At 40.2% G+C, this 26,813-nt stretch overlaps 2 protein-coding genes across 3 annotated transcripts in view; both read left to right on the top strand.

Moving 5' to 3' along the window:
* The window catches only part of FREM3 (FRAS1 related extracellular matrix 3), an 84,120-nt gene extending 59,631 nt beyond the window's left edge, over window positions 1–24,489 (top strand). Inside the window, exons 6-9 of one of the 2 annotated variants that reach the window (XM_047717551.1) lie at window positions 8,546–8,797; window positions 19,954–20,103; window positions 23,193–23,400; window positions 24,441–24,489. In XM_047717551.1, the coding sequence (XP_047573507.1) occupies window positions 8,546–8,797; window positions 19,954–20,103; window positions 23,193–23,398 (608 nt within the window). In that variant the 3' untranslated portion in view covers window positions 23,399–23,400; window positions 24,441–24,489. Of the gene's footprint in view, window positions 1–8,545; window positions 8,798–19,953; window positions 20,104–23,192; window positions 24,053–24,440 lie in introns of those variants that run through there. The other variant, XM_047717550.1, reaches the window with a different exon arrangement.
* Window positions 17,039–17,572, top strand: LOC125092996 (60S ribosomal protein L21). Its single transcript, XM_047717552.1, has one exon. The coding sequence runs from the start codon at window positions 17,081–17,083 to the stop codon at window positions 17,561–17,563; it is 483 nt and encodes a 160-aa protein (XP_047573508.1). The 5' UTR covers window positions 17,039–17,080; the 3' UTR covers window positions 17,564–17,572.
* Window positions 24,490–26,813: the final 2,324 nt, after the last annotated feature.

Genomic DNA, 26,813 nt, shown 5'->3' with positions numbered 1-26,813 from the left:
AGTTGGCTGTCCTAAAATTCATTTCGGATGGCATCTACCTGGAGATAACACAGACCCTACAGGGTAAGGGCTCCATCCCACCAGACCACCTATCCCAAGTTTAGTTGTCACTGTGTTTCTGACCTACTGAAGGTTCCCACCACCCTTGTTTGGGTTTGATAATTTTCTAGAATAGCCTGCAAAACTCAGGAAACCATTTACTTACTAGATTACAGATTTGTTGTAAAGGATACAACTCAGGAACCCCCAGATGGAAGAAATGGATAGGCAAGGTTATGTGGAAAGGGGCACAGACCTCCCTTGTCCTCTCTGGGCACGTCCCCTTCCCAGGACCTAGAGGTGTTCAGCATCCAGCAAGCTTTCTGAAGCCCTTTGGTTAGGCTTTCTTTCTGGAGACTTCATCACATAGGCACGGCTGATTAAATTATTGGCCATTATTGATTAAATCATCCCCCAGCTCCCCTCCCTTCCCTGGGCCTTAGGGATGGGGCTGAAAATCCTAGCCCTCTAATCACTGGTTGGTTTCGCCAGCAACCAGTGTCCCACCCCCAATGCTATCTAGGAGCCCCCACCACGACTCATCTCATTAGCATGCAAAAAGACATATCACTTCAAAGATTCTAGGGTTTGAGTAGCTTGTGTGCCAGGAAACAGGAACAGAAACCAAATATATATATTACTTATGTCCCAGGCTAATTTATTCAGAGCTCACCATAGCCATGGGGTCAGCCACCATCACTTGCATTTGGCAGAGACTCAAAGGCAGGCAGAGGAGTGCACAGCTTTGTAATGGAAAAAAAGGGAAGGCATCCCTTGATTGGAGGCTGTTGGCTTAAGGAAGCTGGAGGCCTACATGTTTGATTAGAGAAGTATGTTCGGCTTTCTCTGGTTGGTCCTAAATTGGAAGCCAGGGCAAAAATTAGAGAAGCTGGTGGTTACGAAGTCCTGACCGTTTGCAGCCAAATGTTGCAAGAGGTAGTGGTTTCACATCATAGACAGGTGGCTGCAGAGGGTGGGTCAGATTTCTGTTTTTATATATGGCCTGACCACGCTCCACTCATTTGTGCAATCTCTCCAAATCTATGCTCACACTTGCTAAACACCCAACAATCCAGGGCACAGCCCCCACAATTGACAATCATCTACCCAATCTATTAATAATGCCAAGGTTGAGGAAAGGAATGAGAATAAATTCTCCTCTGTGCTGAGGACAAGGAATTTGGCAGTAAACAGGTAATTCCTTTTGAGATTTTTCAAAGCCAACTACAAGGACAAGACATCTTCAAGATCTTCACGTTTGTTTTTGGCTTTATATCCAGAGATAAATGGCTCTGTTCATTAAAGCCTGTTCTTTTAACTAAGACTCTCCTCTCCCCTGGCATCAGACACTGCCAGCTACATGTAACTTATGTTTTAACGCGATGTTACCCCACACAGGAAGTGAAAAGCAAGGAGAAGAAATTATAAGGTGAGGCAGTCCTTGAGGTCTTCTTTGCCAGATGATCCCTGGGAGGACGTGCTTTACTCTCTCTTCCAACTCCAGTCTGGGCTCTATTTCAAGTCTTAAGAATGAATGAGGACCTGGGCATGCGGGGGAGGGGTTGCAGCTGGTCAAAGACCTGTGCTCATCCTCTGCTCTAGGCTTCCAGCTGGGCTTCTTTTGATACCAGTGGCATATTCTCTGCCTAGACTTATACTGTCTAGAAGACAAGGGTTCTAGAGTTTCCCAGATGTGAATGGGAGAAATGAGAGGGTAAATAGCCCAACTTGGAAGATCAGTTGCAATTGCTAAACTGGAAAGGACCACCAAGGTCTGCCCATCCCTCTGCTTCTGGAAAGAGCTGCATTCTAGAAAGATCAGCAGAACAAACTAGGAAGTTCAGAACGTTTGGCAATGAGTCATTTAGAATAAAGGGATGCATCCATTCCACGTGGGAGAAGCTACACCCAAATCTAGCTTCCCATAGAACTCCACAATGGGACCCAACTTCCAATAAGGTTTCTAGGTTCAAGACGGATATTCCCAGAAAACTCCCTACTTAGCTGGGACACACAATTCAGACTGGTCAGTACCTGAGTCTTGACCCACACAAAAGATAGTTCTCAAGCTTTCAGTAAAAAATAAAAAAATAAAAATAAGTTTAGAAAGTATAAGAGAGGGGCACCTGGGTGGCTCAGTGGGTTAAAGCCTCTGCCTTTGGCTCAGGTCATGATCTCAGGGTCCTGGGATCGAGCCCTGCATCGGGATCTCTGCTCAGCAGGGAGCCTGCTTCCTCCTCTCTCTCTCTCTGCCTGCTTCTCTGCCTACTTGTGATCTCTGTCAAATAAATAAAATTAAAAAGTGCCTAGTATAGTACCTGGCTTTAAAAAAAAAAAAAAGTATAAGAGGGCCAGGATCTTTCCCTGGAGTACAAAGCCACAGTGTTCATGGTCACATCAATTCTGGCACACCTCTCTGGAATCACAGGAGATGGAGAACTTGTAAATTTTATATGCACATTTGAGTGCCATTGTGGTATTTATCCTCACCTAATCCCCACAAATACACAAAAATCTCAGAGAGTAAAAGTTTAATTTGGTTATTTAAAGATTTTTTTGTTTTTTAGAGAGAGAGAGAGAGAGAGAGCATGGGGGAAGAGGCAGAAGGAGAGGGAGAGAGAGTCTTAAGCAGACTCCTCACTGAGTGCAGAGCCCAATCTGGGGCTTGATCTCCACAACCCCAAGATCATGATCTGAGCCAAAACCAGGAGCCTGACACTTAACCCACTGTACCACACAGGCACCCTTTAATTTTGTTATTTAAACTTTTATGGAATTTTTATTAAAAATTAATCTTCACTAATTCTTATTTTCATGAGTAAATTAAGCATAAACTGTATGAACAGTTGAATGGAAAGCAAATGCATGCTTTTTAACTTAGTAGTAGTAATTTACAAATACCAAATGCATATGACACCTACTGCTAGATAAAGGGAGTGACTCATTTTATGCTTTGATGGGAATATCAAGGTCCCACCATTAAAGTTTCAGTCTGCTATGGAATTGCCTGTCCTTTCTACCTGTCTGTAAGGTCCATCATCAGTATTCTCGGACAATGATATAAGAGCATTGTATTTAAAAAAAAAAAATTATTTGGGAGAAGAAGAGCTGAAGGGATTAACTCCCTCCATGATGGAGAACTATAACTCTCTAGTGAAATGTTTTAAGCTCAAGGATACCTTGGGAACAATGTGGGCAAAGCAGTTCTTGGCCCTGTTTTATTCTTAAGATAGATGTCATTTATCTTTTTTTTTTCCTCAATAGTCACTTCCTTGTTAGGAAACTGCTCTTATTGGGGAAAAAAACAGCCAATGAAGAGCAAACCACAGAACCTAAAACCAACAATCCAGGAATGGTGCCGAATCATCCCGCGGTTTTCGTCAGCCCCAAGTCAAATAGTTTGAGGTTTTTAAATGATCGACTTTATCCATTTGCAAAGGACCGTGTGGTGAACCACAGGCCATGGTCCAGCCCACTTCTCTGATTGGGCTGTTTCTCTGAGTCATGTTAAGGAGGAGGTAGAAAGCACATGATTCTGAGCAAGTTCCAAGCACATCCAAACAGAAGACTTTCTCCTTTTTTTTTTTTCCTTGAAAAACAAAAACAAAAACAAAAACCTCTGTGTCTATTTATTTGGTTATAAGAGTGTTCATAGGTTATAGAAGCTACACCTTGGATCAACTAGAAGGTTCTTGACTGGAGGCTTGCTGAGGGCAAACTCCTTCAGTTTTTATTTCAACCTCAGTCTTGCAGTTCTAGATTGACAGTTATTTTCTCCCAGCATTTTGAATTGTCAGTGTCTTCTGGCTTCCACTGTTGTTGTTTAAAAGGCTGCCCATGGTTTAAAGTCATTTTTGCAGTGATCTGTCTTTTCTATGCATTTAAGATCTTCTCACATTTATTTGACTCAGTCTGTGAAAGATCTGAGGGCTTTACGTGAGGAAGCTTTCCTCCAAGGAGGATTTGTGTTGCTTCCTCCAGGATTTAAGAGCAGTGCTGACCCAGAAACACTCCTGCTCCCCTCCATCCCCAGGCTTAACTGCAGAGTTTCAGATTCTGGGAGCCGATGGAGCCTCAGGCCAGGACGCAGCGCCCCCTGCAGGGATGATGCTGTACTTGCTCTCACTACCACACCACTTCTACGTGGAATTCCCTTCTCTAGCTTTATGACATTTGGGGTTTAGGGGTTTTAGAATATTGTTTTTGTTTTATTCTGGCCCTCGGTGATTTTCTTTACTCCTATGAGCACAGAAAAGCCAGAATAACATTTCTTCTGCATGTTTTGTGCTGGGAGAGTTTCCCAGAGTACCTAATCAGCCACAGTACTGGGAACAGTGTCCCAAAGATTCTTCTATACAGCGCTCCCATGCCGCTCCAACTCAGCGTTCCCCACACTTCCTTTCTCTCCACTTGCTCCCCCCACCTGTCCCAGTCACAGACCCTTCCGGCCTGACATGGACTGTGCCTGGAGCATCTGACAATGACCTGTCCAACCAGGAGTTAAATGCTGCATTTTTGAAGAAGGTGATTTCCTGTCGTGCTGCCTTATAAAAATCTATATACTAAAGGGAATCTGTATGTTTAAAAGAATGTATAATTAAGTAATATAATAACTAAAGATAATGTGGAGAAGTAAAAATGCCCCATCAGGAGATGGATCTTTGACTCACAGATAAGTCTCCAGGGTGTTCTCTACCTCAATTTTCTCATTGATAAAATGCCCTTGCCACCCCATAAAGTTATCAAATACCATAATATAGTGATGATTCCATTGCCCTTTAGTATAGTTTCTTGAGAGGGCTTTCTCTGACTTTAAGTATGATCTATGATCTTTATAAAGCAAATGTACTATGTGGCCACAGAAACTGAGCCATATATGCTCTCTATAAAGAAAAAATTGTTTTGTTTTTTTTTTTTAAATAACTTCATAGATTCTCAGACTCCCAGTAACAGAGTCTGAGATGGGCTTGGATCAGGTAAAATCTATGCCATCATCATTAAGGATGCAGTGGCATGCTGGATCCTGCTAGAAACTGAGGGTAAGAGTCAGTTGTGTATGTCGTCATCCCAAATCTAGGTTCTGACTTCACACTGATATTTACATGGCAAAAATCGGCGAAGGCTACAAATCAGGGCTTTTTGATATTTTGTTTATTTGGAGAGCCAGTTGTTAGACGTTACCAGCAACCCTTCTTGCTGGTGGGTGGAGGGGAGAGGGTAGTTCTTAGGTTAGTATGAAATGAATCCTCAGATCTAACCTTAATTTTGGAGATCTAAACGGTACTCACAAGACAGTCCATCCTGCCTCATAATCTACCTTCGCAAGCAACAAGAGACCTAATATATGAGAGCCTTCTCTGATGTTCCCTGCAAAAATGCTATAGAACAACCACTGACTAGTGGCCCTGTAAGACTTGAGACCCAGTTGCTAAAGTGTCTTTTTGAAAACAACCAGGAACACCATTCCTACTCCTTGGACATGCTTCACTATTACATAAGAGATATGTACAGACCCTTGCCAAGGACCTGTTCTTATACGTCAGGTTATAGTTAATGTTTTCAGAACAGAGTTTTCTCTCTGAATTTCTGGGAATTCTTAACTTGCTACCAATAAAACAGTGCTTTTGATTTAAATTGAAATAAATACCAGTAGTCTCTGTTCTTGACTACTACATATAACTGATCATTGGTTCTCCAAAGTAAAATTTCCAGAATCCTAGGAAGAACTGGGCCATTTAGATAAACTGAATTTTTTTATTAAATGAGAAGTAAATTAGACTCTTTTCTATCAACACTGGTGTTTTAAAAAATTTTGCTGGGTGGGCCTGGGTGGCTCAGTCAGTTAAGCAGCAGACCCTTGATTTCAGCTTAGCTCATGATCTCAGGGCCCTGGAATCAAGCCCCAGGCTCGGGCTCCATGCTCAGCCAGGAGTCTGCTTGAGGTTCTCTCTCTCTCTCCCTCTGCCCCTGTGCCCACATACACACACACACTCTCTCTCCCTTTCCAAGAATAAATAAATAAATCTTTTTTTTAACTTGCTAAAAAATGCTAAAATGTATTGTTTTACTTTTTGTTTTAGTAGAGTTCCACAGCCAAATGATTTTTAATAAGAATTATATTTCAGTCTTTCACTGAAGCCAGAAAGCTATCTATTTAAACGAATGTCTCTCTCACCAAGTGGATCAATCAGCTGAAATAATTGAACAGGAAAGGGGAAAATCCCACTCACTTTTGTTTTATGAACTATGATAAATCATTATTTGACTGTTCACTAGACAAAATATATTGCAAAAAAGATTTAATAAAGATAGTTGCTATTTAGTAAAGATAACATTAGATACTCACTATGCAAGTTCAGTGTGTATCTGCTTTTGGTATTTATCCTGAGGAGCTAAATGTGCAGTTTCTGATAAAGTGGTTTTCTCACATCGGCTGTCATATCAACATTCCCCCAGATGACTAGGGGAAAGAAAAAAGTGTATTCTCATGTATCATCCCTTCTAAACTTTGCACTCTTAGAAAAGCATCCCAAAGGTTGTTTGTTATCTAATCAGATTATTGTAAGACTTTATGTCCTTTTTCCCATTTTGTGTGTATATTCTGAAGCATAAAAAGTCTCCGCAACAGGGTGCCATCATGTCCTGTGAGCATCTTGTCTTGGAGCCACTTACCTCTCTGTTTAACTGGGAAGTGTTTTTCTCTAGTCCTTGTTGATGGCCTTGCCTCTGACATCCTAAGGACCAGCCTCTCCTTCCTGACTTGGCTCGGAGAGCTTTTCAATGCATGGATTTCACAGGACTGAAGCAGAAGGGAACGTCATGAAGGAAGAAATTTCAAAATTCAAAAAAATTTCAAATTTCAAATTTCAAAACACAGGCTGGCACTGGGACTTGGAACTTGGACCCCAGAAACTGCTCATCCCCCCTACCCCCCGCCATAGCTATCCGTGTCTAGCGGTTCCTGCCCTCTGCCTTTGTAAACAAGTTTTCTTCTCGTCAGCCCCTCTGACTCTAACCTTTTCTTAAGTTCCCAGAATAACCAAACAGTCCATTTGTTACTACCTGATAATTCTAAAATTTGTTCTATTGAAAAGTCATCCTGAAACATTTTGTGAGTTAGTGCCCCCCTCACAGCAAAACCTAGAAAGTCAATTTGGAAAGCATTTTCATTTTTTAACAAGTTGTACGTACACATGCATGTAGATATCAACTTGTATTTATATTGACTCCCATTAGCGAGAAGACAGTGGACGTTGGTGTTAGCCCTCATGTACACATATACCACAGCTACAAGAAAGAGAGACCCTTGCAAGACTAGAGTGTCAGTTCAGAGGTTCACTGCTGTATCCCCAATGAGAAGAGAAGTGTGGTGGGAAATATTTAGGCTTTTCAAAAATTGCTTATTTAATAAATTGAGTTATTTTACAACAGTCTTTTTTCTACCTCAATCTGGTCTGCCTAAGTCATTTAGGTTACTGTGACTACTTTCTACTCTTTCAGCTCTCAATCTGTGTGTTGCTATTTTTTTAATACTGCAAAAAAAATGCAATGATTTTAACTCTTAGGTTCAAGGTGGGGATTATAAAATGGTACAGTTACTATGGAAGACAGTACAGAAGTTGCTCAAAAAATTAAAAATAGAACTGCTACATGGTCCAGCAATCTCATTTCTGGATATATATCCAAAGAAGTTAAAAGCAAAGTTGAAGAGATATTAGCACAGCCTTATTTGTAGCAACATTCATTCACAATAGCCAAGGTGAAGCAATCTAAGTATTCGTGGACAAACGGATGGATAGACAAAACGTGATTTATACACACAATGGACTACTAATCAGCCTTAAAAAAAAAAAAAAAAAGGGAAGAAAATCCCATCACATGTTACTATATGGATGAAGCTTGAGGACACTGTGCCCAATGAAAAAGCCAGTCACCAAAAAAAAAAAAAAAACTTAATTAAAAAAAAAATTCCACTAACATGAAGTACCTAGAGTTGACAAATTCATGGTGATTGTCAGAAACTGGGAGTGGGGTGGGGAGAAGGAAATGGAAATTTGTTATTATTTAATGAGCATATAGTTTCCATTTTGCAGCTCTGCCACTGCAGGAAGGGTCTGCACCATGACCACCTCATGGTTCTCTGGTCCTCATCTCTCCACACTTCAGTGTTCCCATCTGTGACATGAATAAATTGAGATAAACCAGGCCTAGTATTTTACAATCCTTCAGTTTATTTAGCCCCTAACCCAAACAGACCTTATTCAATACATACCCTATTTAGAGACCACTAACTGTGGATCATGTCAAAATACCAGGGTTGGTTCTAAAAGCCTTCTAATTAAAATATTAATATCTGTGACTGTCAGAGATAGTTGTGATTTATAAGTCATATAACATTGTGCTCAATGCTATTACCTCAAAAGAGTTTGAAGAACCAGTGGGAAACAGGTTTCCTACTTAATTCCATTTCTTCTCACCTTGTCTGTTCCATCTCATGTTCCTATAGGTTCTGCCACAGGCTCCATTCCTTCCACAGCGTTATCTTTCTCCGACTACATCTCTCGTCCAGAAGGCCACACCAGCATCATCCACTTTGACAAGGCTGAGGTTGAGAAGAGCTGCCGGGTCTTGATCATTGATGACTCCCTCTATGAACAGGAAGAATTCTTTAGCATTTCACTGAGCCTGCCGATGGGAGGGCGACTGGGAGCCCAGTTCCCCACCACCAAGGTGGTTATCCTAGCTGATGGTGGTGATGGTAAGTCCATTTCCTGCTATTAACTCTTGGAAATAACTGTCTTCTTCTTACACTGTCCTTCAACAGTTGAGAGACAAATCTCACTTAAATTATCTATTAAAGGAATGTTTGGTGTTCCTCTTTCTCCAAAAGCTGTGAATGGCTTGTCAAATATGTAGATATCACCAACACCAAAAACAAAATAGCAGTTCAGGGAGATAAAATATCTGTGTATAACTTTACTAGAAAAAAAAAAAAAGGCCTAAGAAGTGACCTAAGACTTGAAAAGAAGCCAAGAAGAGGACCAAAGTTTAGTATCTGGTTCCCCAAACAGGACTGCCCACAAGGACCCTCATCTTAGTAGTGCAAGGGAGGCGGGGGGGGGGGGGGGGGGGCCTTGCTCACAGCAGGAGGTATGTGAGTCTTCAGATGGTACAAGGGTCCCATGGAGCACCCATGTGTAGGCATCCAGACTTCTCTTCCTACCCCTATGTGCCAGGGAATTTGGCTCCAATTCCTGGGGAGCCCAGCTGAAATTCATCCAGAGAAGGGGGGGTGTGTTCCTCACACCTCAACGCCAACCCCATGCCCCAGATGTGCTAAGAAGTAACAAGCCCAGTATGATTTTCCTAGGTCTCCATTGTCCTTTTTACCAGAGGCACTTTCAAAAGAGATAATGAAGGTCAAGCCAGAAGCAGATCAGACTAGTTTATTACTATCTCAGACTGCTTCATCTCTCAAATGTGCCTCCATCAGGATTGGAGTGGCCATGAGGTGCCACGTTCAGACCTAGACAAGATTAAAATGGCTGCTACCTCAGACCCAAAATTAGGGTGACTGCTTTATGGCTACACACAGAGCTTCTGTAAAACCGAGAGCTGAGCCAGGGGACACAGAGTCAGGGCTGGAGAGTGCACACACCCTAGCTGGTAGGGTAGATGTGCTCCATGTTCTGGGTGATGTGATGCTTTTCTAGCCACCAGAGAATGAAGGAAGATATGAGTGTGATTAAAGTTTTTTTTTTATTTGTTTGGTCTCTTAAGTGGGTTTATTTGTTGATGTTGTATCCTATGGACAAAATCTTAGAGTTGTACAACAGACTAATTTGGCTCCATTAAAAGGATAAAAAATCATCATGAACTTAGGTCCATTCCAAAACATATTTTCACAAGTATCAAGGGCTAAGGATAAGTATAGACCCTGAGGTCTAGGATTCCTTCATTTTGTACTTTTCTTTTCAAAAATTTCTCCATTAGAATTAAGAGAATGATTGTTTTTCTTCAAATGTATGAATTTTCACTGTATGGAAATTTAGAATTTGTATTATCTTCTCTTCTAAACCAAAAAGTTATTAGGAAGTGTCTACTAAGAATATCAATATGATTATCCAATTTTTCTGGAAAGAGAAATGTTATTCATAGTCTTAGATGTAAATTATCTCTTATCGTCCCAACAGAAGTAAAGGAAAATCTGAGTAAATTTAACTAGTTGAGACTCCTGAAAAATCCAATACCTCAAGTCTATTTGATAAATATGAAGGGCAGTCTGAAAAGAAAGAATGATGATATGGTGTTATGTGGTTTTTGAAGCTCAAATGAAAGACTAGATTCTTCTTAATATCAGGGTTATGATTATGATTAGGACTAGAGCACCTAACTCTTACTGAGAACTAGGGGAAATTTGCTGGCCTGAGTTCCAGAGACTGAGAAGTTCAGGGCAAAACAAGAAGAAAGAGAGAAGGACTTCTTAGATTATTCTACATACTTTTTTTTCTTAGTAGCTCTTTCCTTTTCCAACCAATTCTCAGTTTTCTCTAGTGAGAAGGACTTCACATGAAAAGATGGAAATCTATAAAAATAAAGCTTCAAATTCCTTTTCCCTTCACTATGATACCTCTCTCTATTGCCAGAAAGGTGATGTCAGTATAATCTGAGTTTTCTTTGCTGGACCTAGTTATTGTTCCAAGTACACAAGGGAAAAAAAAAGGGCAGGAGAAAAATGAAATAGAATCAGGAAGTGAAATGCCAAAGTGACGAGAGCTTGCACTGGGAGCTTAGAGACTTGGATCTTGAACCTGGGCACCACTACCAATCCAGGTGACCCTGGAGCTCTTTGCCCCTTTGGGGCTCAATTTCCTAATTCATAGAAGAAGGAGGTTTAAATGGGTTGTCTCTAGGGACCCTTCCATCTCTAGAATTTGATGGTTCTTGAAGTCATTTTAAGATGAAGGTTTTAGTTAATTAATACTCCTATCCATAAACTGAAGTATCCTGCCAAAGATTTGAGTATTTTTTAAATAAAATTTTTCATGGACTTAAAAGCTTGTGTTAAAATTTTACTCCTAAAAATTCGGATAAAGAACAGAACTAATCATTGAACTTGAATGGTCTTGTGATTCAGGCTATCCATTTTGTCTTCTATTTCTCCAAAGCTTCCCCCAAATAAATAAATTCCTATTATTTGACTCATGATATTTTTTCCTACTTGGGTGCTAGGAGACCTCCAAAAGTAAAGCTGTATAGTTTTCTATGTTTTAACATTTTCCAAGCATAGAATGAGTTACACTTTGATAAGGAAATACATTACAGTCCCATCCACATATTTAGGAAGACATGTTTATTAAAAATCTTCCTGAAAAACTAAAGCAAAATTAAAGAATAAGATTGACTTTCAATGATTCTCTTTTTTCCCAACAAGAAGTATATTTCCTTCAACCTCTTTACCTAACACTTTCTAAGACTTTATCAAAAAACCAGAGTGTGCCCTAAAACTATAAACACCAGAAATGATTCATAAATGATGAGACAAACAAGAAAATTCGCAGGTCTCAGCATGGACTACAACTTTGTTGGTGAACTCAAAACTGAGTTTACTCTTGGAACTTGAACAGAGCTTCCTGACCCACATGTCAGTGTTTGTATGTACAGTAAGACATGAATGGCTGTCAAGGGGTTGGACATGCAAGTTCATTGGTCAGTGTGGTTGGTGGAATAATGGCCCCCAAATGAATCCATGTCCTAATCCCTAAAATTCATTAGTATGTTACCTTACTTGGGAAAGACTGTAGATGGGATTAAATTGAGGATCCTGAGATGGATAGATTAGCCTGAATTATCCAAGTAGGCCCAATATAATCACAAAGGTCCTTATAAGAGAGAGGCAAGAGGATCAGTGAGAGAAAAATGTGATGATGGAGCCACAAATATCAGGGCTTGCTTCATTAATTCTCTGCATATCCTGGTAACCCACTTTAGCTACATTTTTCTCTCTCTTTGACTGTATCATTTATATTTCAAGTAATAAATTTATATCTTTAAGTCACGGTGGCCACCGATACAATAGGTTGACTAATCAAATTCCAGTAGTGAAAGCCAGAAATGCCTGAGATGAATTTTGTTAATGCCACGGCATTATATGAACAACAGAGTCATTATGTGAACAACAAAGTAAGATGAACTAAAGGGGACTAACCTCTGTTCACAAGAACATTGCTAGGTAAATTGGGGAGACCCCGGACCCTGAGGCCCAAAGATATTGCCAAAAGCATGTGGTCTTATCACAAGAGAGAATTCAAGGACAGACACAACACAAGGGATGAGCAACACAAGGAGTAATATTTATTTAAGCAAAATTGCACTCAAGATGTGGGAGCAGGCAAAGGAGAGGGACAGAGATACAGCGGCAGAGAGAGATACACACCCCACGGTTTGGGTTTCTATCTTTTATTGAAACTTGTTAACAAGGTGAGTGGAATATTCGTTACTTGGGGTGGGGATTTCTGGGAAGCAGGGTTTTGTGCCTTATTTGTCTTCCTTATTTGGTCAAGGATTTCCAGCCTGCCTTGTCAGCCATCTTGTGTCTGTCTGGGTTTATCTGACTTCCTGTGCTTTGTTTTGGAATGCTGCCAGGACTGGCCTCTGACTCTCCCAACAGCTGGGCCTGGCTTCCTCTTTCCTGGCCTCCAGGAATCTTGTTACACCTAACAGCCTCTAACAGGAATGTGCAAAAATAAATAGAAGTATTAGTATCTGTTTCTTGAAGAAATATTTTCTCTTTGAGTACTGACATATCTCCACTTACTTTTTACTTTAAAACCATGGTAGTTTTAAATTTTCCCATGGTTAGAACAGAGAAATTGTAAACTCTCCAACACCAATATTAAAATAAAGGAAAAAATAGAACAAAAAGGGAAGAAAATCAACACAACGTCCAGTATATGATACAGTTGTTAACTTGTAGTATTATTTGAAATGATTTTAGTAGATACTTAAGTAATTAATTCATTCAAGTAACATTTACAGTGGCCTATTGTGCACTTAGTATAGAACCACAAAGTCATTAAGGTCTTTCTCCTGCCTTCTGTCACATCTGACTTGAACTGTAATTAGATTATTCTCAAACTCATGAAGGCTTTTGAATGGGGGAAAAAATCATGTGCAGAAATAATGGTGGAAGATTTTTAGTTCAGTATAATCAATCGTAATCACTACACATTTTTCTGAGCCAGTCACTGTTAATAAGTGTTGAATCCAGGAAACCTGCTTTCAGATACTATAATATTTATTGAAGATTAAACACTTTGCTAAGCTTAAAAAAAAACCCAACACCCATTCATTAACATATCCTCTTCTTAAAGGAGACTCTACATGGGTAGCAACCTTGTAAGCAGGAAATCATTTGAAAAGCATGGGATCTTAGCAACACCATCAAGCTACAGAACCACCTCTACCCCTGGGCAAATACAGCTAGGGATTCGGGACCCTCAAGCCACCCAGGTGTCCCTGGATAATTTTTTTAATGGAAGTATAGTATGTTACGTTAGTTTCACAACACAGTGATCTGACAGCTCTGTGTTGTTACGTTCATCGCCAGCATAGCAGCCATTAGTCACCATACACAGCTATTATAATACTAATGACTATATTCCCTGTGCTTTACCTTTTCAGGGATCAAATATTTTCATTCTGTTTAGCTAGATTCTGAGAAATGTTTTGCTTCCTTCAACAGAGAACAGATATCCTTGTCAAATGTCAAATATCCCTTCTCAAAGGAATATCTCTGTAAGGGGAACTACTGTGGAGTAATGCTAAGAAAAGAAATTGTCCATGCGAACCTGAGTGGCTCAGTGGGTTAAGCCTCTGCCTTCGGCTCAGGTCATGATCTCAGGGTCCTGGGATTGAGCCCCGCATCCGTCTCTCTGCTTAGCAGGGAGTCTGCTTCCCCCGCTCTCTCTGCCTGCTGTTCTGCCTACTTGTGATCTCTCTCTCTCTCTGTGTCAAATAAATAAACAAATCTTTTAAAAAAGCAGGGGAAAGGAAAGAAATCGTACAAAAGAAGAAGCAACCTAACCACCCAAGATCTTGGCCCTACCTGCCACAGGAACCCTTATAAAAAACATCAGCTGTGTGAGGGCAGACACCAGGGAACATGGCCAATAAGTTAGCTGAATGCACAGCAGGCTTCATATGCATTCACTAGGCTTCGGACTTTAGCTTCCAGGGGCTATACCAGGGTCAGGAGGGAACTGAGGACACTTGTTAATTAGCAAATTATGTCTGTTTTATATATAAACACTTAGAGCAGGTTTCTGCTTTTCTACCAAGGATGGGGTTTTTTTTTCCATTTTTAGCATGTGCTTTGAAAACTTAAAATCTGCTACAAAAAGAATTGATGTCCAGTTTCATAGAAGGCTGTTAGTTTTGTCCTGAGGCAATAAGATTTGCATAAAATTTGCCTATAAAAGTTGCCAGCTAGATTAGTCTCTTTATCATTGAAAGGGTAGCTAACAGAATAATGACAGATTTAAGAAAACGTTGTAAAGAAAAATGGGACATAATCCAAGTGTCACTTTGGTGAAATCAGCACATCCAACTCTTTTTTTAAATATGGTTAATACTGTTGCATGGACTAAGATAAACTTCAACACATAAATGTTTTTAAAACTTGAGAGACATATTGTGGTGATGTAAAACCAGGAACCATTCGGAAGGAAGAGCATCGCTATTGGTATGACAATTGCCATAGGCTTTACAAGTAGGAAAAATTTATTTCAGGTCTTATTCTTAAACTTGGGTGCCATAGTTCACCTTTTGAAGCTTTAACTTTCATAAGATGTATTTTGGTTATTTTGCACTGATTGCCACTGTTGGCTTGCACGTGTCTTTCTGGATACGCTTGCTGCATTTGATACGGTGACCCCCTTATTCTTCTCACTACTCTCTGCTCTTGCATTTTCCTGGTTCTGTTCCTCTTTTGCTATCAGTTTTGTCCTTCCCTTCCTCACCCTTGCCCTCCTCCCTCTTTCCTTCCTCCCTTCCTTCCTTCCTTTCTTTTGTTTTCTTTTCTTTTTTTTTTTGTCTCTCTTTTGAGCTCTTTCCCATCTACCAGTCTCCTTAAAGTTTGATGCCCCCACTAAAATTCCCTTTATTCATCCATGTGGAGGATTATATCACCTATTACAGGATTGACTCCAGCTTATGTGCTGAACATCTCAAATCTTATCTCCAGCCCTGACCTGAATTGAACCCCGAATTCACACATTAAAGCCCTAGACCTATCTACTTGGATATCCCATCACATATCATTGTCTTACCCTCTCTTACCCCCATTAGAGACTATTTCCCCTCCTATATTACCAACTAAGTTATTGACAGTTCCACTCCCACATCCCCAGAGCATCCTAGAAGCCCCCTACATCTAACCACTGGGTGCTGCTCAGGGCACTTATCACATTCATCTCCCACTTCAATCTTAATACTGGTGCATAGTTCAAACCATGTTCATGTCTTACCTGGATAATTGCAATAGCTTCCTAATTGGTAACCTTAATCTTCCTTAAATCTGTGGCTCACACTGAAGTTAGACAGATATACAGAAACAACAACAACAACAACAACAACAAAACCGACCATATTTCCACTGCTTAAAATTGGTCCCCACATGCTATAGAGTCTAAAAAGTAAAGACCCATCCACTTCAAATGGATCCATGTCCCTGCCATATCTGGCTTCTACCTTCCTCTCTCACCAATTCCCAACATCTCTTTACTCTCATCTCATACATCACTTAGAAACAAATGCTTGTTTTTCTCCCCAGACACTGGGCTTCTTCAGTCTTATATGACTTTTCCATATTAGCCACTTTGGAACATTCCTCCCACCTTTCCCATTGGTCCATTCTCATTCATCTTTCAGATCTAGCACAGCTTCATTTCTCTCCATACTCCTCTGAACCTTGAGGTTAGTTCCTTCTTTTGTCAAAGCACTCAGGAGCTAACTGATTGAAATTGATGTGGCCATCCTCTCATACCGAAAACACCTCAACAACAAAAACTGCATTTTTCTCTACATCCCTAGTAGCTACCACAGTGCTTAGAGCATAGAGAGGATGCTCAGGAGATGCTTAACTGAACAACAAAAAAAAATTGAATTTGACTACGTGAAGCCTGATATTAAAGAATTAATATTGACTCACAAGTATCACCTCTTTCTTTTCTAAGAATTCAGAAATCATTTTAAATAAACTATTATAGAATTTTTCTAGAGAGTAAGCTTACCAGTTTGCTTCTAGATTTTATTTTATTTTCTCTGCTGAGGTAACTGAAAAAATCATTTTCCTAGCTTCCATCTTTGGACATCTATCCTGTCCTGAGTGGTTTCTCAAAGTTTACCAATAATGTTCCTATCACTTCATCTGCAAGTCCCTTTTGTATCTTGTCATGAAATTTCTCCAAATCTGGACATTGAGTTAATATTAAATGATGGTCATATCTCTTTTGAGAGCTTCACTTCCCAACTTGTCATATTCTTTTTCCTTATTTCCATTTGAAGAGCATTCTCTTTGAAAGGAGATTAAAAACACATTTATGGCTGTGGAATCAATTTAATGTAAGGATGATGTGGTCAAAACATCATACACTCATAAGGCCCACCCTTAGGGATTACTGCCCCTGTCTCAGTTCTTCAGACAGAGTGAGGCCAAAGAGAACTAGAGATACTGCTGGGCAACACAGAGGAACTGTTTCCTCTATTTCAACAAATCCCCTGATGCTCAAGACACAGAGCATCTCAGAAGAGTTTCATGACTTTTTCTCTAAGGGACACCATCCTCCTCTTACATCTGGTATCTGACCATATTCATAGAGACTTGATCCATTTTTTTCTCTACACAGCAGCATAAGTGACCCAAATGTGTTTTCCCTTTCTTACTTCTTGCCCTTCGCTGATACCATAGAGAATAAGTTCGGTGTTAAAAATCAGATCACTTTGGTCGGCCGGAACCGCCATCTTCCAGTAATTTGCCAAAATGACCAACACAAAGGGAAAGAGGAGAGGTACCCGGTACATGTTCTCTAGGCCTTTTAGAAAACATGGAGTTGTTCCTTTGGCCACATACATGCGAATCTACAAGAAAGGTGATATTGTGGACATCAAGGGAATGGGCACTGTTCAAAAGGGAATGCCCCACAAATGTTACCATGGCAAAACTGGAAGAGTCTACAATGTTACTCAGCATGCTGTTGGTATTGTTGTAAACAAACAAGTTAAGGGCAAGATTCTTGCCAAGAGAATTAATGTCCGCATTGAGCATATTAAACATTCAAAGAGCCGAGATAGCTTCCTGAAGCGTGTAAAGGAAAATGATCAGAAAAAGAAGGAAGCCAAAGAGAAAGGTACTTGGGTTCAGCTGAAGCGTCAGCCTGCTCCACCCAGAGAAGCACATTTCGTGAGAACCAACGGAAAGGAGCCCGAACTGCTGGAACCCATTCCCTATGAATTCATGGCATGATAAATAAAATAAAGGACCTCAAGACTGTAAAAAAAAAAAAAAAAAAAAAAAATCAGATCACTTTGTCCCAACTTTTTAGAAAAGAAAGCCTTTGTAATAAGTTCAAAATATATCAGAAGTGAGTTAAAATTATCCATTTGACAAATTCTTGAGTACTTATATACTAGCCTCTGTATCCCTAAGGGTGTAATGACACTTGGACTATGGTCACTGACCTTGAGAAGCTTGTATCGTTCTAAGAAAAATACAGAACTATGTGTGAGCTTGTTAGCTTTAGCATTTTGAATTTTCCCGGAATTCGTAAATCGAAAGAAGGAGTTCTAAGGAGTAATGTGCGTCATGTGCAATATGGAGGACACAGTGAATGGAGGTCTGGCTTTATCTGGAACATCATAACATAGGAGGCAAGCTGGTTGGCTGCTCTGATGGATGAACAAAAAAGAGGAGCCGCATCAGGATTAGGCAGTGTTCCTAGAGTTGATCAAGGCAACGGTGGCAGGGGTGTTGCCATGGACCAAATGTGAGCCTTGCACACAAGAAAGAACTGGAATAAATTTGTCTTAGGTTTTGCCTAAAAGCGCCATCTAGAGGGGTGAACAGTCCTCAGCAGGAGCATTGCCCATGTTAATGGGTGGAGGGAGGATGAAGTAACCAGCAAGAATAGGGAGGCATCATCCTCATCAAAGAAGCAGCAGATGAGAACTATCCAACTATGGGAGTGAGGGGTCTCACACACAAAAGTGGCCATGAGAAACAGAATCCATTTTCTCCATCATCTCAGGCTAAAGAATGTGATCACCATGAGAAAACCCACAAAAAAATACTTTCCTGCTCTTCTTGCCTCTCTCCCCTCTTTCCTGTCCCAAGCTCGCAGATATCAGAAACATTCATCAGCAGCAATGGGGAGATGCTGTGAAAGGTCTTGGCAAGAAGAAAAGAGAGGATGTCACCCCCCTTCTCTGAGTGCAGAGAAGGTGAGCCAGTAGCAAGTGTGGCCCATCACGCAGGTATAGAGCTATTCAAAATGTTAGGAAGCATGGGGTAAAAAAGGCCTGATTTCTTGAGGGAGTTATATACAGTTTCCCAAAGCAGGTAACTCTTACTAACAGTCTTAAAGAATGAGTGGAAATGTATTAAATTGGCACTTTGGGAAGAGAGTTCCAGCTCAGAGAACATCACCAGCAAAAGTGGAGACTCGTAAACACATGGTGTGTTGGGTACATGGTGAGCTGTTTGATGCAACAGGGCACAGGGCCAGTTGTGGTGCCCAGTGATTCCAGAAAAAATGGACTCCAGTCAGATAAGGAGAGGTCTTGTCCATCATGATAACCCTTTCAGTAAAACTTTCCTCATCATTAAGAGACCTACTAACATACATCCTGAGCAAATATTACTTATTACCTTGATTTCTACCTTCCAAAATTTTTAATTTAACTCCGATATGTTTTCTATTGCATTACGCTTGCAAAGTTGTCATCTCTATGATGTCAACTTTCCATTTACCATCAAGGGTCGTTCCTCTGTGGTGAAGTTGCTTCCTAGTTTTTTCATTTTTTTGCCTCCATATTTCACAGTCTAAACAAACATTTGTTTCAAATCTTTTCATGGCAGCACATCTAGTATAACAGCTAGATCTTGTGCAAGGTTTAAATAGTCATCTAGGTTCATAGACTACTTTCTGAAACACAGAGAGCTGTATATAAACAGATATCCCTGTAAAAGTCCCAAATTTTCTAACTGTCAAACTTTCCCCCCCTTCAGGAGATGTACACTACTCTTCCACCAGCACTGCCCCCCCCCCCCCGCCCCCGCCAAAGTCTGATGCACACTCTGGCTTCCTTCAAACTTCTCTTTCTGGGGAGTCCCTTCTCTGCTTCCAGGGGAGCTTTCTGGCATCTCAGCTGATGGAACCCTGCCTCCTCCCAGATTTCTGTCCATCCCCTGTGATTAACAAATATCATGAGAAAAGAAATAGCAGCAGTCTCTGAATTCAGAACCCTGGTCGGACTGTCCCTCAACATAAAGAGCAATTTCTCCTGAGAAAAATCCTTCTAAATTCCCCACCATCTTTTCCCAAATAATAGCTGACTTGCCTGAGTTACAGCTAGCTGGCCAGTTTTCCCCATTAGGGGAGTTTCTTTATATGACAGAAATCTCTTGAAACAGAAAAATGAACAGAATTCTAACCAACGCTATCTCACTGCACCTCCGGGAGTCAGATTTGTGACACGGTTTGTGTGTATGTGTGTATGTTTTGTTGTTTTCGCCTTGAGCCTATGGGATCTGTCAAGTTTGATGATTGTGACAAATACCTAGGGTCACAGGACCCAACAAGATAGTTGGCCTGGAGGGCTGAGGTATTCTTAGTTTGTCTTTTGATGCCTCCCCAGAGCCTACCCTGCGCTTTGGGAATGCTGAGTATCATGTGGAGGAAAGTGCTGGCTCCGTGGAGATCTGTGTCTGGAGGACAGGCCCGGACCTTTCCCAAGCGTCGTCTGTCACTGTGCGCTCCAGGAAGACAGAGCCAGCAGCAGCAGAAGGTGAGAGGGCCATTTAAAAATTATATCATTATCAAGATCTACGTATAGGGTGGGGCGTAGTCTATCAACAACTCTGTCAAGTGTAGTGTGCCTGGTCTGTGTTGATAGACTCCGGTTTTAAGTTTCTCTTACCTGAGCACATAAATGGTCTGCATAGGTAATGACTTCTGCTGTTTATAAAATAAATAGACTATTCAAAAAGCAACCTCTATGATTTATTCAGTACTCACTGGCTTGTCACGGACCCAAAATAACTTTCCAAAGTTCAGAATATTTGTAGATACCATAGGTTGCTCATAAACAGGATTTCAGACCAGGTTACCCCTTTAATGGCTGAGCAAGGCCCATCTCTGTGAACATCCAGGCCCCTGTTAGATGCTAGAAGGATTAAAGTTTTGCACTCCAGACTCAGGCGTTTTCCTTGGCTTCAAGCAGCACGTCCTCATGTCCCACTCACCTTAGCCTCTCTTGATACAGACAATCGAGGCCTAGCCATAAGAGGAGCTAGACGGTTCTGAATAATACTTCCTCTGGGGAGCCAGTCAGCTGCTCTACCAAAAAATAAAAGAACCACAAAGGCAGAAAAATGCAAGAGGAAAAGAAGAGGAAATTTCCACCTACATTGACACCCTCATTTTCTCATTTGCCACCTGCGACTTTTTAGTCTTCTGGGTTATGAGCAATCAGTTAGTTCAGGACTAGCATCATCTATATCCAAGACAATGAGAATATTTTAAGAGAAAAGCACAAATCCTACAAATAAAACCCAGCAATATAAAAGCCTACATGAAGTAACGAGGCATAAAGAGTAAAGTAGGCATTTACCTCTGAAAATGTAAACCCAGTTGCGGCATGTACCCAGAAAGTTAAGGACAATAAAGAGAGCCAGTTGGGTTCAGAGCACAGCACTTCCTCTTAGAAGAATTTGCAGGTTATAACCCTCCAGTGAATATATGATAGCATATGGTACATGAAACTAGTAATGATGCTTACGAGGTTGGTTTTTTTTTTTTTTTTTGCTGTTTTCCCTTTTTTTCTTTTCCTTAATTTTCAGAGAAGATCATTATTTCTCTGTTTGTGGAAATGAGAATAAATAGATTAATTGACTCATTGGGCTATTTGGCTTTGCTTGGGAAAATAAATTTGAACTCATTTAGAAAACTCCCCTTGCACATAAGTTATGATCCTTCTGGGAGCTCTCAGGTAGGGACAGACTAGTAGAAGTAACGCAACTGCTCAGCTTGGTTAACTCACAATAATAATTATGCATATGTGGGTAACTATACCATTATAACTTGTTACATAAATAATAATGATAATTTCTTTGTACCGGATGCCTATTATTTGCCAGACTCCGTGCTAGAATCCTTGCTGTATTATCTCTAATCTTCTCAGCAACTCTGTAAAGTAGCAGTAATTACCCCCATTTTGCAGTTAAAGAAACTGAGACTCAAGGAGGTTACATAGTTTGTGCAAATAAACAATGGACTCAAGATCCAAACCATCGCGCAGAAGATCCCAAGGTCTCTCTCTCTTACTCTTCTGCCTTGGCAATTTTCAGTGTAATCTTGTTTTATTTTTCTTAACATAATTATTTAATGACTTTTAAAAAGTATTTTTGTGGGTGCCTGGGTGGCTCAGTTGGTTAAGCATCTGACTTTGGCTCCGATCATGATCCCGCATCAGGCTTTGTGCTGGGCTTGGAGTCTGCTTGTCCCTCTGCTCTCCCTCACTGCTCATGCTCTCTCTCTCTCTCTCTCTCTCAAATGAATAAATAAAATCTTAAAAAAATATATCTTTGTAACAATCTCAAACTTACAGAAAAGAGATAAGTACAGTGAAAAAAAACACTTTTTTTCCTGAACCATTGAGAGCAAGTTGCCAATAAATTTGCAATCATCTCTGAAAACTTAGAATGCCGTTCCTGCAAAGACATTCTTCTCTGTGACCCCGATGCAAGCATGAAGTCAGGAAATTACCCTGATACATTACCACACTCCAATCCTCAGACCTCATTCAAGATCCGCCAGCTGTTGCCCATTCTCTATGGCAAAAGGGTCCAGTCGAGACTCCCATTCCATTCAGTTGTCATGTCTGTTGAGTTTCTTTCAACCTGAAATAGTTCCTTGTCTTTCCTTGATTCTCATGACCTTGATATCTTTGAAGACTGTCAGGTTTGGTAGCATGTAAAATTTCCCCCAGTCTGGGCTTATCTCATGTTTCCTTGTAATTAGATTCAAGCTCTGCATCTTTGGCAGGAAAGTTTGCAGACATGACATTGCGTTCTCCTTGGATTCTATCAAATGGCACACAGTTTCCATTTAGCCCATCAATGGTGGTGTTAAATTTGATCACTTGATTAAGGTGGTATCTGCCAGATTTCTCCACTATGAAGTTGTTTTTCTTCCTTTGCAATTAATAAGTATTTTATGGAGAGATACCTTGAGATGATATATTCTGTTTCTTGATTAACACATTTATTTATATCACTTAAGGTTTTCTATTTTATTCCACTGCTTATAATTTATTGCTATCATTACACTTGATGACTTTTTAAATAACTAGCAAAGAAGCTATAGGATCAGGTAACCCAACTTACAAAATAATTAATAATTCAGGAAGTCACAGAAACTCCATGTCTTAGTAAAACCAAGCAGAATGTGGTAAGATCAACCAAGTATCTGGCTAAGGTGAATGAGTGAAACCTAATGAAAATAAAATTCATGATAGTGACCTTAAAAATTAAAAATTTAAAAGTAAACTTCTTTATTACAAATTGAAGTGGCCTTCAGAGAGCCTTCAGTCTCTCAGTGAGATTTTGGGGGAAGTGCTTGGAAGGTGATGTACCTGGTCTCAACATGGAGAGCCCCGAAGAGGACGGCCCATGGTCATGGATGAGTGACTATCATGGCATTTGGTTGAATATGGAAACTCCCCCTTTCTGGGGATCGAGCCAATAAAATATGATTCTGAGGGTGCAGTGTATGTAGGAGTATGCTATCTTACTCCGAAGGAGTATGCTATCTTTAGAGGAAAACTTATGACAATGAATCCTACAGTCTCACTCTTGACTTTCCCTTTCCCACTAGCTGGAATAGATTATGTTGGCATCAGCCGAAATCTGGCCTTTGCTCCAGGAGCACGTATGCAGATATTCCAAGTGATGATCCTTGATGACCTGGGACAGCCCATCTTGGAAGGTCCAGAAAGGTTTGAATTAGTTCTCCAGATGCCAGAGGGTGCCGTGCTTGGAGAACCACATAAAACCACCGTTTTCATCAATGACACCATCTGACTGTAAGCAGAGTGCTTGTAGTTCATTTGAATGAAAGACTTTAAGGACTTAAACACCCAAAAGCATCTCCTAACAACAGAATGAAACTGCACATATTTAGGGCTTAGCAACTCTGGAGTAGCAATGATATTGTACTGTCATTGGTGTTATGTATATTCTGGTGATATGTGCGAATGTAGTTTATGTGATTATATGGATATATATAGAGAGAGAGACGTATACAGAGAAAGGATTGAGCCCAGAAAAGATGAGGCTGCTCTTGTTTTCCTTGTCCTATTTTCTTTTACTTTGTTTCTAAAGCTAGTGAAAGCCATTGTCACCAATTAAATCAAAAGTTAAGAATAAAAGGGTCGGCTTCTCTTTGCCAACTGGTGCTGGACAGAAAGCACCTTTCAACGATATACATACTGTCCCATTCTTTTAGTGTTTCAGGTTATTGTGATAAGAGTTCCCTAACTGAAATTTGCAGAGAAGCCCAAAGCTCCATGTTGCCAATTACTCGATTTTCACCTACAATTCTTACTCAGAGCCACTTAGGTAGTAGGGAATCATTTCATCAACTGTCCCTTCCTTTGCAAATTCCTTTATAAAAGAGGATAAAAAGGGGTGCCTGGGTGGCTCAGTCAGTTAAGCAACTGCATTTGGCTCAGGTCATGATCCCGGGGTCCTGGGATCGAGCCCCGCATTGGGCCCTCTGCTCAGCAGGGAGTTTACTTCTCCTTCTCCCACACCCTCTGCTTGTGTTCCCTCTCTCACTGTCTCTCTCTCTATCAAATAAATAAAATCTTTATAAATAAATAAAGAGGATAAAAATAAAATGATTTTTTAAATGCAAGTATCATGAAGAAGAATGAAAAGTTGAAGAGTTGTATAAGCCCCAAACTGCCCAATTTGTTCTTAATCAAGTTTAAGTTGGCAATGTAAATACCATCAGCATGCCTCAGCTAATACCACTAAATCAGAGTTTGCAAATTATTTTGAAAACCATATCTTCAATCTAGTCTTTATCATTATGCAAATCCTTTTTAAATTTGTGTTTCAGACATGACTTAACCTATTCACAAGCCAACAGGGCACATGATAAAAACCACTTAAAAAAAAATTTTCAAGAAGCCTTTCCCACAGATGCTGAAGAGAGGACAAGAAGGCTCTTAGCTTCCATGTGGTCTGCCTATATAGGTAAAGAAATCCTTATCTATCATCAGGCTGGGTTTTGCTTCGTTGCTGGACAATATCAGCTTCCCCAACCAGAGAGATTTTTCCAAGCTACCTTGCAACTCTTGATCTCACTCGCCCTTCTATAAAATGAGAAATCTGGCCTCTATTTCCAGTTCTAATTCCTGTCTGAGTACTTATCTGCCAACAGGAAATCACCTTCCTCATCTTGTAATTCACCCAGCTATCAGGATCAAAATTCTTTTAAACTCGGGATGCCTGGCTGGCTCAGTCAGTGGAGCATGTGACTCTTGATCCGAGGGGTTGTGAGTTCAAGCCCCATGTTGGGTACAGAGATTACTTAAAAATAAAATCTTAAAAAAAATCTTCAGACTCAATTCAATTCAACAGATATTTGTTGGGCTTCTCCAACATGTCAGAAAGATATGAAACCTTCACAAATGTAAAAAAAAAAAAAAAATTAAAAAACAACATACAGGCTGGGATAACTCTCAGACACATCCAACAGTCCCCAAATGAAGCAACCATCCTGAATTTCCCACTGAGTACCTCTGTGCCTAGGAAAAATCCATATTGTCAGCTTTGTAGAGAAAGCCACAGTGGATAAGTTTTTCGGACAACCCCTCTCTCTCACTCTCTTGTTCTGCCTTTTGTTAAGGAACTTCATTCAGAAGAATGCAGTGTTTATGCATACATCTTTTTTCCTGGGTAACATTACCAATAGTGCTTTCTGTGCAGTCTGTTCCATTCCTAGTTTCCTCCCAGGAAAACATGCCAGGGAAGGAAAACTACTTTTTTTAGGCTTCTAGGACAAAACCCAGTATATTCTAAATATGACTTTAATTGTACTAAATGAATGTACATTCTGAGTGAAAGTGATCTAGTGGTCTAAAGGAGTGAAAAACACCCAATTTCCTACCAAGAATGGACTTAAACACTATGGAAAATTGGGCTCATATTCATTCCTCACATATTCTTCCCTGTGCTAATATTTTTATGGAATAAAAAGTATATACATTGTTTTTCTCATTAATACTTCAGTTTTCAGGGACTCTGGGTGGCACAGTCACTTGAGCAATTGACTCGGTTTCTGCTCTGGTCGTGATCTCAGTGTCATGGGATCAAGCTCCAACTCAGGCTCCATGCTCAGCTCAGAGTCTGCTTAAGATTCCCTCTGCATCTGTCCCTCCCCCCCACCATGCTTGCTTGCTCTCTCTTTCTCTCTCTCCCTCTCTCAAATAAGTAAATAAATCTTTTAAAAAAAGTACTTCCATTTTCTTAGGGATTTAGAAAGCATCATGGAGCTATACCAGATGCCCCATGATTTCTCTACTACTGAATAAACTGTATGTGGAAAGGTGTTGTATATTTTATTCCAGTATCCAGGGCCCAGTTTAAGAAGCCCATTCACAGGTGAATGAAAAACACAGGCAGCCAAGGGCAATCATTTACTGAAGTGAACGAGACACCAGGCATGAGTCCTCCATGCACTGCTGTACCCACCAGGGCTCAGCCCAGGTGACAATGGACCATGAAGGACAGCCCGACACCGATGACTTCACAGTGTATTTTCTACCTGGCATGCACTCTAAAATTTTTTGCCACAAGACACCACAATGTTTTACTCCTAAACTTACTGTATTATAATAGTGAATAATTCTAAGCAACCTAAATGTCCCATACTAAAGGAAATTGTTAATTGAATTGTGGGATATCTACTTGATAGAATGGTATGAATTCTAGATTACCAGTAATAATGTTGCTATTTCAATCTTTAAAAATATGGAAAAAAGTAAAAGGACATGCCTAGGAAAGAGAATAACTTTGTGTTAAAATCAGCATATTATCAGCCACTTTTTTCCCCAAACTTACTCTATACTTTTATTGGTAAATATATGTGTTCAAGAGCAAGTTTTTGCTATTTAGGAAATTAAGCAGGTTATAATGACCTCACTCTTTTATATCATCACAGCTTATGACAGAGTCAAATGGGGTCCTCATTAGCCCTGAGTTTAGAAAAATGAGCTGGATACAAAGAGGTATCACCAAAACTATACACAATAGAAGTGAAAACAAAAGGAAAATGTAAGTGGGGTTGGGAAATGGGGTTTCACCAAATGTGTCTCTAAATATGATGAAGTAGAAACAAGGAAATGAAACAAACAGAACTTGATAGGTATAGTCAGCTGAAAATGGCCTCCAAAGAATGCAGGTCTCCCTGGAACATATGAATTTCGCC

The sequence above is a fragment of the Lutra lutra genome, chromosome 2, assembly GCF_902655055.1.
Source record: "Lutra lutra chromosome 2, mLutLut1.2, whole genome shotgun sequence".
Classification (NCBI taxonomy): Eukaryota; Metazoa; Chordata; class Mammalia; order Carnivora; family Mustelidae; genus Lutra; species Lutra lutra.
This window is presented reverse-complemented; position numbering and strand designations above follow the sequence as displayed.

What these genes read in the sequence shown, in the direction of transcription:
- LOC125092996 (XM_047717552.1), top strand. Translation starts at nt 17,081, where the DNA reads ATGACCAACACAAAGGGAAAGAGGAGAGGTACCCGGTACATGTTCTCT.